The 17,134-nt window shown below is 38.8% G+C and overlaps 2 protein-coding genes across 3 annotated transcripts; one reads left to right on the top strand and one right to left on the bottom strand.

Annotated features, from left to right (window-relative positions):
* The first annotated feature begins 1,730 nt into the window (after positions 1–1,730).
* Positions 1,731–11,034, top strand: LOC111584916 (interleukin-7 receptor subunit alpha). 2 transcript variants are annotated; one of them, XM_035940958.2, is made up of 9 exons: positions 1,757–1,889; positions 2,476–2,584; positions 4,396–4,513; positions 4,610–4,806; positions 4,925–5,070; positions 8,308–8,485; positions 9,085–9,190; positions 9,293–9,371; positions 9,441–11,034. In XM_035940958.2, exons 4-9 carry the CDS (start codon positions 4,626–4,628, stop codon positions 9,870–9,872), a joined length of 1,122 nt encoding a protein of 373 aa, XP_035796851.2. In that variant the 5' UTR covers positions 1,757–1,889; positions 2,476–2,584; positions 4,396–4,513; positions 4,610–4,625; the 3' UTR covers positions 9,873–11,034. The 2 variants fall into 2 exon arrangements, with proteins under 2 accessions (XP_023150032.2, XP_035796851.2); XM_023294264.3 differs by lacking the exon at positions 2,476–2,584 and having other exon boundaries at positions 1,731–1,889.
* Positions 11,035–17,050, bottom strand: ube2ib (ubiquitin-conjugating enzyme E2Ib). The gene is made up of 7 exons (XM_023294261.3): positions 16,892–17,050; positions 15,418–15,496; positions 15,204–15,287; positions 14,840–14,912; positions 13,247–13,356; positions 12,715–12,794; positions 11,035–11,812 (listed from the first exon to the last, which is right to left on the bottom strand). The coding sequence occupies exons 2-7, from the start codon at positions 15,481–15,483 to the stop codon at positions 11,749–11,751; spliced, it is 477 nt and encodes a 158-aa protein (XP_023150029.1). The 5' UTR covers positions 15,484–15,496; positions 16,892–17,050; the 3' UTR covers positions 11,035–11,748.
* Positions 17,051–17,134: the final 84 nt, after the last annotated feature.

A 17,134-nucleotide genomic window follows, 5' to 3' on the forward strand; every position in this document is an offset into this window, starting at 1 on the left:
GTCAAACACATTTTCAGCACAAGTTCACACAGCTTCATGGAGGGAGACTGAAGTCATTTAGGCTGCAACAAATAAAAATAGGCGTTCGAGATGCTCGGTGGTGAAGTAAGATATTGCACTTGTGTTCACCTTAAATTAAACTGAAACCTCATTTTCATCGCTGACGTGACTCTCTGAGCTGTTTTTAGCTGCTTCCTGTTCAGATGCTCTTAAAGTCTTAACAAGTTATATTAAAAATGATGAACTTTCTTGACGTTGTGTTGCAACTTGACAAAAATTGAAGCGTCTTCGAACCACAAGTGAACATTTATGCAAAATGGATTTATTCACAACTCATGGTTAATTCAGATCAGACTAAACAGTCTGAACATAGCTGGACTGGCAGGTTACCTCATGCACGATGCAAAACCATACAAGTTCGCATGTTTACAAGCTCAAAGGCAACAAAATCACGAACCTTAAAGGAAGCCATGAACCTCACTTTCAGTTCTTATCTTTTACAGAATCACAACAACACACAACCAACATCCAGCTGCTCTCCCGTCAGCACGCAACACCCTAGTTGTAAACGCTTTTTACATTATCTCATCATTCAGAGTATTGCATAACCCTCCCATAGGTTGCACAAACTTAAAATAGTCCAGTGCCAGGCTAGTTGCAAAAATCTGATAAGTGCATCACTGTGAACTGAGTTTGGCTTTAGCTTAGTTGACAAATATGTATGGGTGCAACCGTTAAGTACCAAAATCTATCCGTAAGGATTCTATCAAGGTGTCTGAAGTGTCATAAAAGTGGCCCCAAAACAACCTGCAAACAGGAATTGCATTACTTTATCTGTCCAGATGCCACAGTCAAGCAGCCGATACATTGTGAATGTATTTATTGTTACTGGAAGTAATGTTTTTTAATGGTTTGCATTATGATATTCAGCACATAGCAATGTTCTCTATACGTATATAAGAAAATTTGTTCAAAGATAGCCGATGAATGATACTAACTAATGGGTCTTAATGTAAGTACAGAGTAAATAAAGCAGAAATAGAAGTTTCCTGTGCACCATTACATTCTAGTACGTGGATGCAGAATGTAGGCATTTAGGGACCTATTTTAAATATGTATTTCTTAAGGAATTGAATGTCAAGCAAACATCAATTGACAGGTTTTCTTCACTTGGGTGATTACAAAGGACATGCAGGGAGATTTTGTGTCTGATTTTGGTTGCAGAGCTCAAGAAATGGGTTTGCACAATAGTGCTTGTTACATGAAAAGTTTGCATGCATGTGTATATTTGTTGCCTTATCAGCTCAACAATCAATCAGACTGAATCTAACCACGGTGCTGATGTGGCATGAATGTCTTCTAGCTTTGTAAGTATTCCACAGGTTAGCATACAGCTAAAGAAATCTCACTTTAAGAATGCATTCAAATGCAGCACAGTTCACTACAGTGTCTCAGCAGAGCATGAAGTGTAAAATACTGAAAGACTAAGAGAATTTCACGCTGCCTTCTAAAGCAAGTAAAGCAGCCTCTGATTAAGGACAGGATGTGTTATTGCTGTGCAGCATTTTATGAGAAGTCATAGTGAAGTCAATGTAGTGTATGACAGACAGTTTGGTTACACTACAGCTATACCCCTTTCACACAGTTTCATACAGCCACTGTCTCAAAAAAGCACATCCTCTCCCACCACCTACATGTGAGTAACAGCTCTGGGTGTGAAAAGCCTGACTGGTACCTCCCTCTCTCAGTCTGCAACATTAAAAGTGCTTTATGAGAGTTGTCATGACTTCTTCTAAGGGCTGAGGTGATGTCCGGGCTGAGGATGAAGCTGACGCTGCTCATTGTGTTTCTGCTCAGGTCCACCTGGCTGCATGGAAATCCCACCACAGGTTATATTTCTGACAGTATTTTCAAAATTTGAAAAATTATCATTTGTATGAGCAATAAGTATATTTATATACATTTGAATGTATTTAATTTTTCTGCTCATTTGAAGGTGAATAGGAAAACTGTAAAATGCTGATGTAAGGCACAACAACGGTAGGATTTAGCATCACATAAAGACATAAAGGTGATGAAAAATTAACTTTGTTATGACTGAAGGGACAAGGTCTGCTCAGCTTGACCTTTGACCTTCAAGAAAAAGTCTGGTCAGATTTCTTAGTATGAAGAGAGAAAAAAAATCCACTTTCTATAAATTGTTTTTACAGTAGTAACTTAACTCGAAGAGTATGAATTATTGCAAAATAATGTCTGTAACTATCTACATTTAATTGTTTTCAATTTACAATCAAACAGCATGCTGGTTTAGGTGGTGTTGGTTGCCAAAGGTTGCATTTTTGGCAAGTCTCGATTTTAAAATGTTCAGAGAAAATGTGTACAATGATCATACTGCATGAAGCCTGAGGATTAACACTCTGAAAGGGTTGCATTCTTGATAATTACAGATGTATACATATATTGTTCAATATACAGGTGGATGGAACTCAGTAGGCAGAGCAGGCTGTGTTTTAAGCAGCTGGATCACATGTCAAAGAGTCCTCTAGTGAGACAAAGGACCCCAAATGTTGCTGCCATGCAGCAGGTAAATGGGTGAATAAGAGGTGGAATTGCAAGGCATCATATACAGCAGAAAAGCGTGATTAATGTGCAGTCCATTCATTTAAAGCAGGGGTGTCAGATGGTCCATTTCGGCCTGCGGGACGACTTTGCAAAGGGTAAAAATTACAGAGAAGACATTAACAGTAAATTGTAAATTTGTAAAACTGTACATTTTAAATAATTTCTAGACCTTGACAAGTTGTTTTGACCATAAAGTAAAATACTAGATTGTTCGTTCCAGATACCTGTGACTGAATGTGCCTTTGTAAATAAACTGATCTGTCAGTTGCAATGCACATGTAAATGAACAACTGAAGCATAATACTGCAAATCGAAATTGAACTTATTTTAATTAAGAAACTTCAGGTTGTTCATAAAGTTTTGTAAAAAGATAATTCATTAATTGTGAACATTTTCTGACTGTACTTTTCTGAACTAAAACAAAGGGGAAAAGCTGGAGTTGTGGGTATTTATAGGTTATTATGCTGTGATTTTTACTGGTGCTGCCCACTTGAGATCAAATTGGGTTGTATGTGGCCCCTGGACTAAAATGAGTTTGACATCCCTGATTGAAAGTGTTTACATTACCTTAAAATATTCTTCTAGTTTAAAAGTCCAGTGTTTTTGGTGGGTGATGACGCACAACAAGCATGACTGATCTGTGTACGTGCAATAAAAGCAACAAGTCTCTGTTACCTTGTTAGAGATAAATTCATCCATTTTCCTCTTATTTCTGAACATTTGGTTAATAAACATCTGTTGCTTGCTTAAGTGACACTTCAGTTAACAAAATCGGTTAAAAAAAACATTTGTTCTCATATTCGTTATTATTTTGGTGCTGGCTATTGACCGTAATGAGGATTACGTGGTATATAGATAATGGATGGAAATATTGTCAGTTTGTAAGCTCATTTTATATTTTTGCATAGAATGAAGATGTGGATTTTGTCCCCCTGTTTCTCATATTGGAGTTGACTTAACAAGAGGTCTCTCTGCAGCAAGCATTAATCACAGCAACCAATAACAGTTTCAATGGGAACCTAACCTTAATGATTGCAGCTTTTAACATCAACTCATAATGTTTAAGATGTCAATTAGTCATCAGTAATGGCTCTTGGAATGGGTGTATCTGGTATTCTTCTTCTGTAAGTCAGACAGTCCATGAAAGGTGTCCATCTGAAAATGATGAAAATGAATAAATACCTACAAAATGTGGGCTGCCAGCCTAACAAATCAAGTGTTTTACTGTGTATATTTAAACAACTTGTTCCTCTACACTGTGAAAAAAAAAATCCATAAAAAAGTACAAATCTGGCAGCAAGGATGCCAGAAAAAAAAACTTTAAAAATGGTGGAATGCTGTCATATAATAATTTTAAAAACTCCATTAACTGTAAAATTAACAGCAAATATCTGTTAAATAAAACTGATTTTAACAGATTTAAATACATTTTACAATCATGTATTGTAAAAGAAGGAATTCAAATTTGTTAAAAAAAAAATCATATATTTTTGATGGGGCACACTGTCTACAGTTTTTTCCCAATAATTTAACTGTTATTTTCTGTAATTTCATAAAACTGGAAAAATCTAGAAAACAAGAATTCAAAAAATTGTACAATATTCATTGATTTATTTATTTTACAGTGTAGACAATTAATAAATCATTAATTAACCCTTACCATTCTGTAATGTAGAGTGGCACAATTGAAACCAGTGTCTGGTTAGTTGTAATTCTGTCTACGCTGATGTAGAATCGCAAACTGAATTTAAAAGTTTCTGTTCTGTTTTCCAGGAGCAGACCATAATCTTCACTGTGTGACTGATTACTTGATCACCATCAACTGCACCCTGAACATCCCTCCATCAGGAAACAGCCCCTACTGGCTCATTTTCACAGAAACATTTACACGGTGAGACACTTTTTACTTCCACATACTAATGATGGATCACCTTCACTGTGATGACGATGATATTGTGTCTCATTACTGCCTCTTTCGTCCTCACAGAGAACCATATTTGTGCATGCTGACAAACACCACAGAGGGTTATTTCTGCTCCCTTAAAACATCCGACTCTTTTCCTGATAACGACTATGATTACTCCGAAACCTTTGCAGACATAGACTCCTATGAAATCTTGCTTTGTCACGATGGAAACGATGCCTGTGAGCTGCTGGATGAAGAATTTTTACCTATGAGGAACAGTAAGCAACATAAAAATGTTCTGTTCTCACAGCTGGATGCACAGAGCACAGATCTATGTGTCCATATGAATCATAAACGCATTTAATATGTTTTAAATCAAATGTGCTCTCTCGTCAGTTAAACCAAACACACCGTGCTGCCTCACCGTGAACCAAAACTCAAGTCAACACCACTTCACATGGATGAGCACCTATGAGAAGTACAGTCTGGTTAAGGACCTGCGGTATCAGCTTCACTTCTACAAAAGGGGAGACAAACACGAGGTAGGATTCAGATAATAAACCGGTAAGAATGACAGAGACTAATGGAGGCCTGCTTGTGGAAAATCAATCCCAATAATAGTTAAATAAATTACCTTTGTTGACCATCTGATTGGCTATCAGCTGCTTTAAACTGCCAACGATGGTTTCTGAGATGAGAAGCTACCACAGCGGTTTCACTACTGGCCTCTGTGGACGTCGGCTCAGTGCGGTGACACTCTGAGGAAGATGAGAAACTGTTGTTATCACAGACATTCTGACTCTCTGAGGACAGGCTAAACTAATAGCTTCTACTTATTAAACTGATAAAACTCTGGATTCCTTTACAATTGGTTATAATTGGTTATATCTGTGCTTTTATTGCTATGATGACATGTCAAATTACCTGCTGTGATAAAACACAAGTATTCAGATTGTTATTTAAGTAAAAGTACCAGTACTCCAAAGTAAAAATACTCACAACTCCTGCATGAAAAATCTTACTTAAATAGAACTACTTAAGTATTAGCAGCAATATGTAGCTGGAGTGTTAAACTGAAAGTACTGATTCAGTCCCTCTGGCTGATATATTTTTATATATGACTTCAGTAGATTATTAATAGCGAATGATCAGTGTGTTGGCAACATGTCACTGTTGTGGTTTTAGCGACTCTATATACACTTTTATTTACAGGATTGCAAGATAAATGTGATGGGTTGGCAGATATTTAATAGAAAAGAAAACAAAAACAATACCAATACCCAAATGTATTTTCAGTTTTTGAGCTGCTTCTCTAATCTTTTGGTGAGATATTGGATAATTTGAATGTTTACTGAAACAAAACCATGTGAGAAGTTTAGAGGGAAAAAAAATACTCTCTGGTGGAGCAGATAAACAACTCATAGACTACACACTGTTTGTAAGAGGTCAAAAAGTTTTAAAAAAACAACACTAGCTTAATATTTAACAATGTGATATATTTAAAAAAAGGTCTTTATTGGGTTCATTGTGTTCAGTCTTCATCTTAAATATAGTGGAGTGTATTTGCTGAGTGAAATTATAAAGTCCCATAAAATGGAAATACTCGCATTTACTTTAAACTACAAAATTGAACTTCAGTGTGGAGCTTGAATAAATATACACTACTGTTCAAAAGTTTGGGGTCGCTTAGAAATGTCCTCATTTTTGAAAGAAAAGCAGTTGGTAACGACTGATTTTTAATGGAATATCTTCATAGGGGTACAGAGGAACGTTTCCAGAAACCATCACTCCTGTGTTCTAATGCTACATTGTGTTAACTGATGGTGTTGAAAGGCTAATTGATGATTAGAAAATCCTTGTGCAGTTTTGTTAGCACATGAATTAAAGAGTGAGTTTTCATGGAATGCCGGAAATTATCTGGGTGACCCCAAAATTTTGAATGGTGCTGCATATAATAACTTTTTATGACTGGACTAAAGTCTGTGGCAACATATAGCTCAGACTCTGAGTATTTGCACTTTTGTTCCTCAGCCTTTGTTGTTCAGCGCTTTTCATCAAAACTAAAAATAATGGATTAAATGCTGAATTTACAAGTCTCAGCTTATCATCAGTACAGAAACAACTGTATGGGAGATATTGCACCTTTAACACACAGTGCACAAAGCTTAGAGCCTCAAAAGTTAGCAGAAACACAATAAGTAAAGCAATGTCTCCATGCGTAACATCCATCCATTATCTACACACCGCTTAATGCCTATTAGGGTCGTGGGGGGGGGGGCTGGAGTCTATCCCAGCTGACTCAGGGTGAAGGCAGGGGACATTCTGGACAGGTCACCAGTCTATCACAGGGCTACACTTAGAAACAAACAATCACATTCACACCTATGGACAATTTAAAATCCCCAATTGACCTCAGCATGTTTTTGGGCTGTGGGAGGAAGCCTGAGTACCCGGAGAAAACTCATAATATTTTGCAATCAGTGATTACAAGTTTGACTCTTGGACACCTTCAGGCGCTCATTACATATCTCTCCTGATGTTACTTCATAGAGACAGTGTTAGAACTTATCAGACTGAAATCAGAGCTATATTATTAATTTCACTCTGAGAAGCCCTCAGTGTTTAGAATTGTTACTGATTGATGAAATATCAGCCGATGAATTTGTCTGACTCTTGCAGTTTATGTTATGGGGGGAGCTGGAGAACCCAAGCGCAGACACAGAGAAAACTGACAGACAAGTGAATAAATGAAGGAGTTTTATTCAACCAGATAACTAAACCAATACATAAAGGGAGAACTGAACTAGGGGGACAGAACAAAACCAAACTACTCTAAACTCTACAAACCAACACTATGAATACAAAAAAATGGAAGTTTACAAAACCAAGCTCAGGAGGGGTACTCACAAGACAGGGGAAACTGAACACAGAGGGGGAAAACAGGCTGAGGGAAACCAGGGGTTGATGGAGATGAGACAGAACAAACAGGCTGGAGACAGAAGTAAGGCGGGCAAGAATCAGGGAGATGATCAGAGTCCATGTGGGGCAGTCCAGGGGGGAAAAAACAAAGTCCAAAAGTGGGGATGTGAGTCTTTATGATCCAGCAAGGTGTGACTGAATGAGCTGAGCTTTACGTTGCAAGAGGTGATTACTGCAGCTGACACTCATTGCAGTAATCAGCAGGTGGCAGAATGCAGGCAGGTGAAGCAGGGAGAGCAGGAGGGTGAGAGACAGGAAGAGAGAGAGACAGGAGGGAGAGGTGACAGACAGACAGAGGGAGCCAAAGAGAGACAGGTCAAAACAGAAACAGATGAGGAACAATGGGAGAAAGAAGGAAAAAGAGAGAAAAGGAGGAAGAAGGGCAGAGGCTGAAGGAAGGATCATAAAAGTTTAGGCACTGCATAATAATAACTCTTTATCTCACACACGGACTTTAATGTAATATCAGTTACCTCGAACAACAAAAAACAACTTTAGCTGACTGTATGTGCCATGTTGGAAATGACTAATGATATTTTTGATCCCACTGTGGAAAAACTCAAAGCAGAAATGATAATCAATGAAGCAACTGTGAAGCAGTAAAACGTGATGACTGAGACAATTGTTTTTGCCATTTTGCAAAAGCTGCAAATCTTTAAACAGTTGGTTGTGGTTTACCCACCAATCTGTATTTTTTCTATTTCCCTCTCATCCTATGTATTGAAGTTGCACCAATGAGGCCCCATACAGGACGACTCTTTCCTTTGCAACGCTAATTACAACCTCTTCATTTCTTCCAGGACACATTACGTGATATCAACACAAACACTGAACGCTGTTCTGTGGATGATGAGTGGTTTGTGCCAGACACAGAGTACGCTGCCAGAGTACGGTCCAGTCCTAATATGGCTTTTTACCAGGGCCAGTGGAGTGACTGGTCTGCTGAGGTTCACTGGAAGACAGAACCAGTCGAATACAGTGAGTCTCAGGAATATATACAGAACATATCCCCTTTGCGCCCCACAAGTCGTGTCCTTTTCCACAGTGAAAGTTGATCCGTTCCAACCCCACAGTGTTTGGAACAGCATCCCCAACTTCTAAGCACGATATCCCGATTTTCCTAAGTGGAATTCTGAATGAATGGCTGGTTTTATTCCTTTGGGAATCATGAGAAAGAAAGACCTGACTGCCTCTACAGGCAGTCAAAAAAAGGCACTACAACTGGTCAATGTGCCCTTTGATTGGCTCCCTTGTCTCGAGCAGCTGTATCCTCCTCTACCTCCTCTTCTTCCTCCTCGTAATTCTCTTCCTCATTATTGTTCATGCCATTTCTGTGATCTCCCTCCTTTCTTGGTCCTTCCTGGCGTTTGACTTCATCCTGTCCGATGTCCTCTCCTTCCTCTTCCACCAGTTATGTCCTCCTGGACCTCATCTTCCTCCTGGTCATCGTGATTGTCTTCTTGTAGATCTGGGTTTCCAATCATCACCAGTTACAGAAACCAGCTGAATGGGACTCGATCAATAGGAATTCATTTCTAAGACGATTTTTAAAATATTTTCTGTGTTTCTCTGCACAGGTTTCTCAGCAAACATTTTCACATCTGAAGTGGGTAAGAAGGTGTTAATCCCCTTATGTGTGATGGCTCTACTCGTCATACTTCTCTGCTACGCTCCTGTTAAAAAGTAAGGCCCTCCTCCGGCTTTTGACTGCTCATCATATTCCTGATCACAGCAAACACTACTCAGCTGAGGCAATTTTAAAAACGAGAGAACGTTGTTTTTCAGGTGGAAGCAAAGTGCCTTTATCCCAAATCCAGCTCCCTATTTTGACACGCTGTACACTGACTGCCAGGGAGATTTCAAGGTAAGTTAAGCACATATAACACCAGCAATTATCTCCCGAGAACGTCCCTGACCACGGCTGTGATTACAGAGCTGGGTGGTTACACAAGAAAGCACAGCAGCCATGTCGAAAGCAGAGGAAACGCTGCACATCGACACCCTGACCAAGTGTGCAGACGCCCAGCAGGAAGAGGAGGAAAAGTGTCCACCCCAACTTCACCTGCAGCTGATGGAGGGCAGCGCATACAGTAATGTGATAATCCCAGTGTGTGATGAAGCTCTGCTGGGCGTCCCGTACGCCGTCTGCACTATGGCTCCGCCGTCGGACCAGAAGGATGATCTGGAAAGTCTAACCCTGAGCTCAGAGCCGCAGAGTCCAGGTGCAGACTCGGGCTGTTGGCTCAGCAGCAACACGTCTCTGGAGAAGGATCTACCCTGGTACTGCAATGAGTACTGCACCCTGAGCGCCTTCCAGCAGTCTGGCTGTCACAGCAGGGCACTGTGGGAGCTTGTAAACAAATAGGCAGTGGTTGCTCCAGAGGAAGCATAAAAATCTGTTTTTGTAGGACAGTGAAAGGGGGAAGTTGTATTTTTAATCATGTCAGGCCCTATAAAGCTAAGTGAAATGCATGTACAGAAGAAAATGTAATGCTTCTGCACATGTTCCAAGCACTTAAAGCTCACAGTAGCCACAGTATGCAAAGACATTTAGCCAATGGGGCTGCAACTAATTATTATTTCCAGTCTTGATTGCTACATTAGTCGTCCGCTCTATAAAATGTCAGAAAATTGTGAAAATTACAACCTAGCATGACATCCTCAAATGTCTTTTTTGGCCCTAAACCTGAAAATATTAAGTTTACTGTCACAGAAAAGTGGGGAAAAACTGAGAATGTTTAAATATATATAAAGCTGGGGTTTTTCACCTTTTCTTCAGAAATTTCTCAAATTACCATCAAAATAGTATGATTAATTTAACAGACGTCAAGTGATTATTCACTGCAGCTTCACTGGCCATTTTAATAAACAAGCTCTTATATATTTGTAGCATGTTTCGTAGAATTTTGCATGATAAAAAATATTAACTTCATATCTTTGTGCTTTTGCTAAGCGATTGAATGTGTAACGAACTGGGCTTAAACTAACCATTACTTCCACTGTTGATTATTTTCTAAATTAGATGTTTGCTCAATAAAATGTCAGAAAATTGTGAAAAATATAGAGCAGCATCATCCAAAAAACAGCATTACGTCCTCCAATGTTTTCCCCAACCCGCTAATATTTAGTTTACTATCATAATAAAAGGGAAGAAACTGCACAATATATGAAGCTGGAGGCTGAATTTTCATTTTCTTCCAAAATTTCTCAAGCTAAACATCAAAACAACTCATGATCAATAGTCGACAATTGATTACTAGTTGTAGCTCTATTTGCTGTTAGTGTTAACAAGCTGCTTATACAAGTTTTTTTTTAGGTTTTTGCATAATTGACATGATATAAAATATTAATCGCATTACCTTGTGCTTGTGTTCAGTAAATGTGTAATGAAACTGCAGCTAAAAACATCTAACAGATCTTAAACTTCCTTTTGTGACTACATTTATTTTGCTTGTCAAAAATTAGAGGGTAAAGTGAAGTTATTATATATGTTTCCTTTCATTTCTTTCAATAAAGAAAACGCCACATTTTGTAGAAAGTTTTATTATTAAGCCAACACATACATGAACAAAGCACCTTAAAGTCTGATACAGAAGTAAGCCTACCTGCCTCAGTCACTGTGGCCATTTTTATTTATTCCATAGCAAACACTCTGAATAACAAAAAGACAGCCAAGGCAGCAGATTCTATTGTATATTACAGCATGCTGAATAGAAAACCTGGGAAAGAGAATTAGACAGAGCCATCTAGAGACACTAGTGAGATACAACAGTATAAAAGTGCCATTCATTATACAGCAGTTGAAATACTGACAATGAAATAAGCTAATTTTACATTAAACTTATGGAAAATAAAGAGGGGATACAAAGGAAGAGACCCTGTGAAAGAGCAAAATAAAACAAAGACATTTTCTTCCTTGAACATTGATGACAGCCAGCTTGCATGGAGTTGTTGAAACTGGTACCGAGCTGTGTCCCTTGCACCACATAAGACAAAATGTTTAAAAAGAAATGACCAGGGTGCTGAAGCACCCATCCCCCTCCCAGCATTATGCGCCAACCGGCAATTAAGAACAAAAATGATAGGTCAGAGGAGAACGGATGGCACAGAATGTGTGGAGTTTAAATAGAAGTCTTTAAGCAAGTCCCGATGTGAGAGGAGCACATTCATTGAGAGACTGAGCGGGGAGGTGATTCTTGTTAAACCCATTCCTTCTGCCGCAGCGGAGCGAGTCTTCGCCCTTACGAGGGGGAGAATTTTTTGGCTTGTGCTCGAACTCTTTTTTCATATTCTACTCTGTTTTGGCTGGAAAGGGGTTAAAAGTAGTTATTATGGTGTAGAGCCCTTTTTGAAATCAGAAACACTTAAAGCATTACCAAACCATGATATTATTTTTCCCTTTTACAAATAAAAGTAGAAAATTCAGGATTTCTTTTGTCATATATAATACACAAATCATTGGATCCCCAGTCAACACAATAGCTTGTGAGCATGAGTTAAAATCAACATAATTTTCTTGTTTCTAGATGTTTTTGCAGGTTCTATATGTGAAGTAAACCATGATGAAGCTGCAGAACTTGGTGGATGAAACTGTGGGTTTAAATAAGGTGTGAAACATAATCTATTAATCATACAAAAACACACCAAGGCCTCCAGTACACACAGACACATAATACTGAGGAAAGATTCGGTGTTATTAACATTCCATAAAGTGCTTTCACCTCAGTCAGAACTCTTGAGACTCCACAAGTGTCTCTTGAAGTATCTTTTTTTTTTGCTTTGGAAGGTTTTTAACTCAGGAAAGTAACAGAAGCAGACAAGTGGCAGTCAGGATAAGAGCTGGTTGACTTCTCTAACTGCTAAAGAAAGGTGCTTCAGTGCTTTCTTTCTTAAAACATTCACCGTCCACAGCAGTAACATCCACCACTGCAAGATTATGCGGCTTAAGTATAAGTGTAGCTGGATTCTTTTAGCACTACAGTTGTCTTTTCCTGTGTCTAAAATTCATCTCCACCCCTTTCCTTGATTTTACAATGTTTTTATTAAGATCAAGGGAAGGTAAAGGAAAAGACAGGCAAGAAGATTGTAAGAACTTTTACATCAGTCTGGATCTACATTGCTCACTTAGTAACTTAGCAAAGCATTTCAGTGTAAAATCCAAATATGTCAACATCGTGTTTGGAAATGATTAAATAAATGACACTCACCAGTAGATCGTGTAAGCCTCTGCTTGGGCTGGATCCTGGATATTTGGCTCGTTTAGGAGTTCCTGGATACCTAATAAGATCTAAAGGATAAAATTACATAATCACAAATTGTTCTTGTTGCATCTCTCTGTAAGGCTGCTTAATATTTGTAGGTTACAAATGTTTGAAGTCAGTTTCTCATCTTTTAGTTGTCATTTTATTGAAGCATTTAAAAATGTGTCCCGCAATGTTCATTATATATAATAAAATGTGGCTAATAAGTTACATTTCATTCACGTCACATTAAACAGCAGATAATCTAGACAGACCTTCCACGATTTTCTTCTATGTTTAAAGAGAGTATGCAAAGAAAATTGAAAATGTCCGTATTATTCCCGCATCTAAATGAAATTTTTCCAGCTTTGTACAATAACTGTGACCCAAGTGACATGGATATTCTAAAATACAGTGAACTTCCAATAAAAACAGTATGAAACCACACAATGTGAAATGATGGAAAATCCCAGTGTTGTGAATTAAGTGTGGTCCCAACCTGCTTTATTGTGATGGCTGGTCTCCAGTCCTTATCCTCCTCTAGAATAGATAGGCATACTGTGCCTGATGGATACACATTTGGATGGAAGAGTGGAGGCTCAAATTTACCTGCAACACAATAACATGGTAAGAGCACTCGTGTTTTTGATCCATTACAAATGTTACATAAAAATGAACAAAACCTGCAACTGAACCTGGATACTGAAATGTTACAATGAAAGCAGCAGCCTTTGTTGTTGACACGAACAGTGACTTAAAGTCGCATTAAAGTGACATTCAGACGCCTCCATTAATACTATGCCTACTGCTTATTACACATCATATGTTGCAGTGCACTGACCCTGTGTGTGACCCCACTGTGGTTGTGTTGTGCTTTGATTCACAAAAAACAGGCCAGTAATGTACTCTAGACAAAGTTCTTCAGCAGCCTGTCAAACCCAGTTCAGAGTCACGACACTATCAGCTCTAAAATCAAAATAAATATTGTAAGATGAACAGTAAATAATGCATGTATGAAGGCATCTGTTGGTCGGGACCACAAATTAACATTCAAGTTATATCTCGTGTACTGCAATAGATGTAAATGAATTAGTGTCATTTGCTAATTTTATTTTGCTTCAACAACGATACAGGACAACCCTGTGTTTACTGCTGCTGGGAAGGTGAAAACACACAGTATTCAGCCAATCACAACCGTGGTGTTAAACAGACACCGCTCAGCTTTAACTTAAACATGGGGTTACCACTGAGGATGACGGCAGAACAGTATCTCCGTAGTGGAGTTAGCTCTTGAATCAAAATTCCACTCCTCATTATAACAATGAAACTTCAATATGTTTGGAGACATTCAAGATTTCATAGATGTCTTATTTGGCCATCACAAATAGTTTACAGATGAACTGAAAGAGCTGGGGAACTCCTTTGCTCAAGGCCTCACTTGGGACCATTTCAAAACATCAAAGTTGGATGTTTCCATCAGTTCAATGTGACTGTCAGTTAGCCTTGAAAAAGTCAACAAGCTAGACTGCTACTCTTGCCAGCATCAGGGTAGATATTCTGTTTTGTAATGCAAAATGCCCTCGGAGGAGGACATGACAGGGGTTTTCCTGGCTCAGACTGGGGCTTAGTGGGGCGACTACAAATCAAAGTATACTTGACTGTTTATGTGAAGTAAACACAATGAGTCTCTGTTACCTCGTGACAGAAATCTATGCATTTTCCTGTTATTTCGGAAAATTTGATTAAAAAAAACCCCAACATTTTATGCTCAAATAAACAAAGCCTAAATTACAAAGAGTAATTTGTTTATTTTCACTTATTATGGCACCGGTGATATTCTTTGGTGCTTTTTAAAGTCTCTTCAGGTGAGGCCAAAAATTCCTCAATGCAGGAGAAACCCCGCATGAACTGCAGCATAGCCCTGGCTTCCATATTAAACATTTCTTTTTGTCATGTTTGTTATTAATTCCATCCACTGAAGCAAGTATATAGATTTCAAAGAGCAGCTGTTACAGCAAATAACAGTTAATTTTGTGGAGGAATAATAATAACTGCTTAGTTTCTGCTGGATTCAGATCAGACAGCAACTCACATTTTGGAGGTGAAGATGGATAGTCATCCTTGAACAACATGCGCAGTTTGAACAGGCCTCCTTCCCACGGAGTCTGAGGAGACACAAAATCGTTAGTTTAGGTTTGTAACATGAATTTTTAATTAACATGAAAGTTACATTGTGAGAGCAAATTTATAACTCATCACAGCTCAATCAGTTTTTAAAAACTGGCTGAGTAATTTGAGTATGGTGTTTAGCAACTATGCTGATACAAAAGCAAAGGAAACACATTCCCCACAAAAACTTTGTGTGATCTTGTGCATCAGAAGTCATTACTGTGTTTCTGTGGTCACTACTCAAAGCCAAGCTGGTCTGAATGCAAACACACAAGAAAACACATTACCCCTTTCTTGCCAGGAATAGCACATTCCCAATTCATGAGATTCATGGTTCCGTCTGGATTTTTTGTTGGAACAGCAACAAATCCCTGGAAAATTGAGGGTGCAAACAGATAAGATTTCAGCGCACAGTAGGGAACATGATACCATCTGAATAAAGTTCAAACAGACTTTTATTGAAGAAATCACAACAGGTGAATCTCCTGAGATCCTACTCACAAAAGGATGGTCCTTCCGCCATGCCTTGCGCTCCTGGGCAAGCCGGCTCAATGCAATGCCTGACATGATTTGTAGACTCCTGCAATGGAACAGAATGACAGGTTGATTCTTCGAAGACATCAATCAAATCAGTCATTTATACAGCAAAAAACGCCAATCCTCTAGTCATCTCAGCTGCACTAATATAAGGATTTGAAGCTTGTCTCTGCTTCAACTAAATATAAATTTAACATCTTTAGGTTGTGGACTATTTGAATAAATTAGCCCATAGTAAATGGGCTTTGAAGATGGGCATTTTAGTCCATTTTTCCAATATATTATATACCAAACTAATAGTAAAAGACTGGAACTGTTACCAAAAATAGTCATTAATTACAGTCTCAATTGTTTTTCAGATTCTGGCAGTTTGTGTTACCAAAATACATTGGATTAATCAGCCCTCTCCTCTTTAGATAAAGGTGTGCTAATCAATTGGGAACACCTGGGTACAATTACAGGTAAATATAAGTCGATTTATTTTCAGTGCATCATGGGAGACTGCGTGATTATCCCGACTTTTAGTAACTTATATGCTTACGGATGTGGCTGTACGGCAGTCTGTTTCGATGCTAATTAAGATTTCTAATTAGGGGGCTCCAAAGTAGTGTGCAATAATCTCTATAGCAACACTGCTTTGGAGATAATGGCAACGAGGTAAACCAGTAAAACAACATTAGCATTAACTAGCAACTGTCACCGCAGTATCTGCAAACTTATTAGCAATACAGTCGGGCTAGACGTTACACTGTCAATTTATTACCTAATGATAAACCGTTTTCACCAGCCTTTCGAACAATATGTTTAAAAGCAGCTTTTAATCCGACATGTCTGGACCGCTAAGAGAGCTAGCCAAGTTAGCCAGCGGTGATACAGGTCTACAAAATACGTTTTTCCTGCTGTTAACCCGCCTGGTGTTTAAACGCCAAAAGCGGGGCCGAGAAAACTACGTCTTTAACATTTCATTCGTTATGTGTTCGCGGGGCTTTATTAAAAAGTTGTTGTCACCGCGAACTGACTACTAAAGCTATTTGATTAGCAAGCTAGCCGGTTAGCTCGACAAGCTAACTCATGTGCGCCAGAATCGTGCTACATCCCAACAGGCGCTGGCGCTGTTAGCGTCTGACACGGCCTGATGCAGCACAAAAATGCGCAATTGCACTTGATTTGGATACAATTTTTGGATGAGAGAAAGTGATCGCTGCCTTTCGCCTGACGCTTAATATCACCCATCCTGGCACAACAAACCGGGATGTGAAATATTATACGGGATTAAACCATATCACAATCCATTAAAGAATAGGGACAAAGAACGCCAGAGCTAAAAGGCGCACATTTATGCATTACCAAACTAGCGAAAATGGCGCAAACTGAAGCGGGTAAAATATCATAATACACGGTAAAAATTTGAGTTGCTGTTATCGGGGTGCACTCCTACCTTTCAGTAAGGCTGCACTGGCTCTGGTAATTAAGCGAAATGAATTAATCGTGCTCAAATCCCGTTAAAGCTTGTAAAGTTTCCCTCCTGAAAAACCACCCGCTCTGACTCCAACCAGACACAGCGAAGCGAAACAGTCACCCACCGTTTACTTCCGTCTTTGCTTAAATACCCCGAGGAAGATCCGACTGCGCATTTATCGTTTAGCGACTTGTGCTTTGCGTGTATTTTCTCAACTGCCAA

Source organism: Amphiprion ocellaris, chromosome 18 (genome assembly GCF_022539595.1).
Source record: "Amphiprion ocellaris isolate individual 3 ecotype Okinawa chromosome 18, ASM2253959v1, whole genome shotgun sequence".
Lineage (NCBI taxonomy): Eukaryota > Metazoa > Chordata > Actinopteri > Pomacentridae > Amphiprion > Amphiprion ocellaris.

What these genes read in the sequence shown, in the direction of transcription:
- LOC111584916 (XM_023294264.3), top strand. Translation starts at nt 1,808, where the DNA reads ATGTCCGGGCTGAGGATGAAGCTGACGCTGCTCATTGTGTTTCTGCTC. An exon ending in GCATGGAAATCCCACCACAG is followed by an intron (nt 1,890 to 4,395) that starts GTTATATTTCTG and finishes TCTGTTTTCCAG; the next exon opens with GAGCAGACCATAATCTTCAC. An exon ending in AAAGGGGAGACAAACACGAG is followed by an intron (nt 5,071 to 8,307) that starts GTAGGATTCAGA and finishes CATTTCTTCCAG; the next exon opens with GACACATTACGTGATATCAA.
- ube2ib (XM_023294261.3), bottom strand. Translation starts at nt 15,483, where the DNA reads ATGTCAGGCATTGCATTGAGCCGGCTTGCCCAGGAGCGCAAGGCATGG. An exon ending in GGCGGAAGGACCATCCTTTT is followed by an intron (nt 15,288 to 15,417) that starts GTGAGTAGGATC and finishes TCAATTTTCCAG; the next exon opens with GGATTTGTTGCTGTTCCAAC. An exon ending in GAGGCTTACACGATCTACTG is followed by an intron (nt 11,813 to 12,714) that starts GTGAGTGTCATT and finishes ACCCCTTTCCAG; the next exon opens with CCAAAACAGAGTAGAATATG.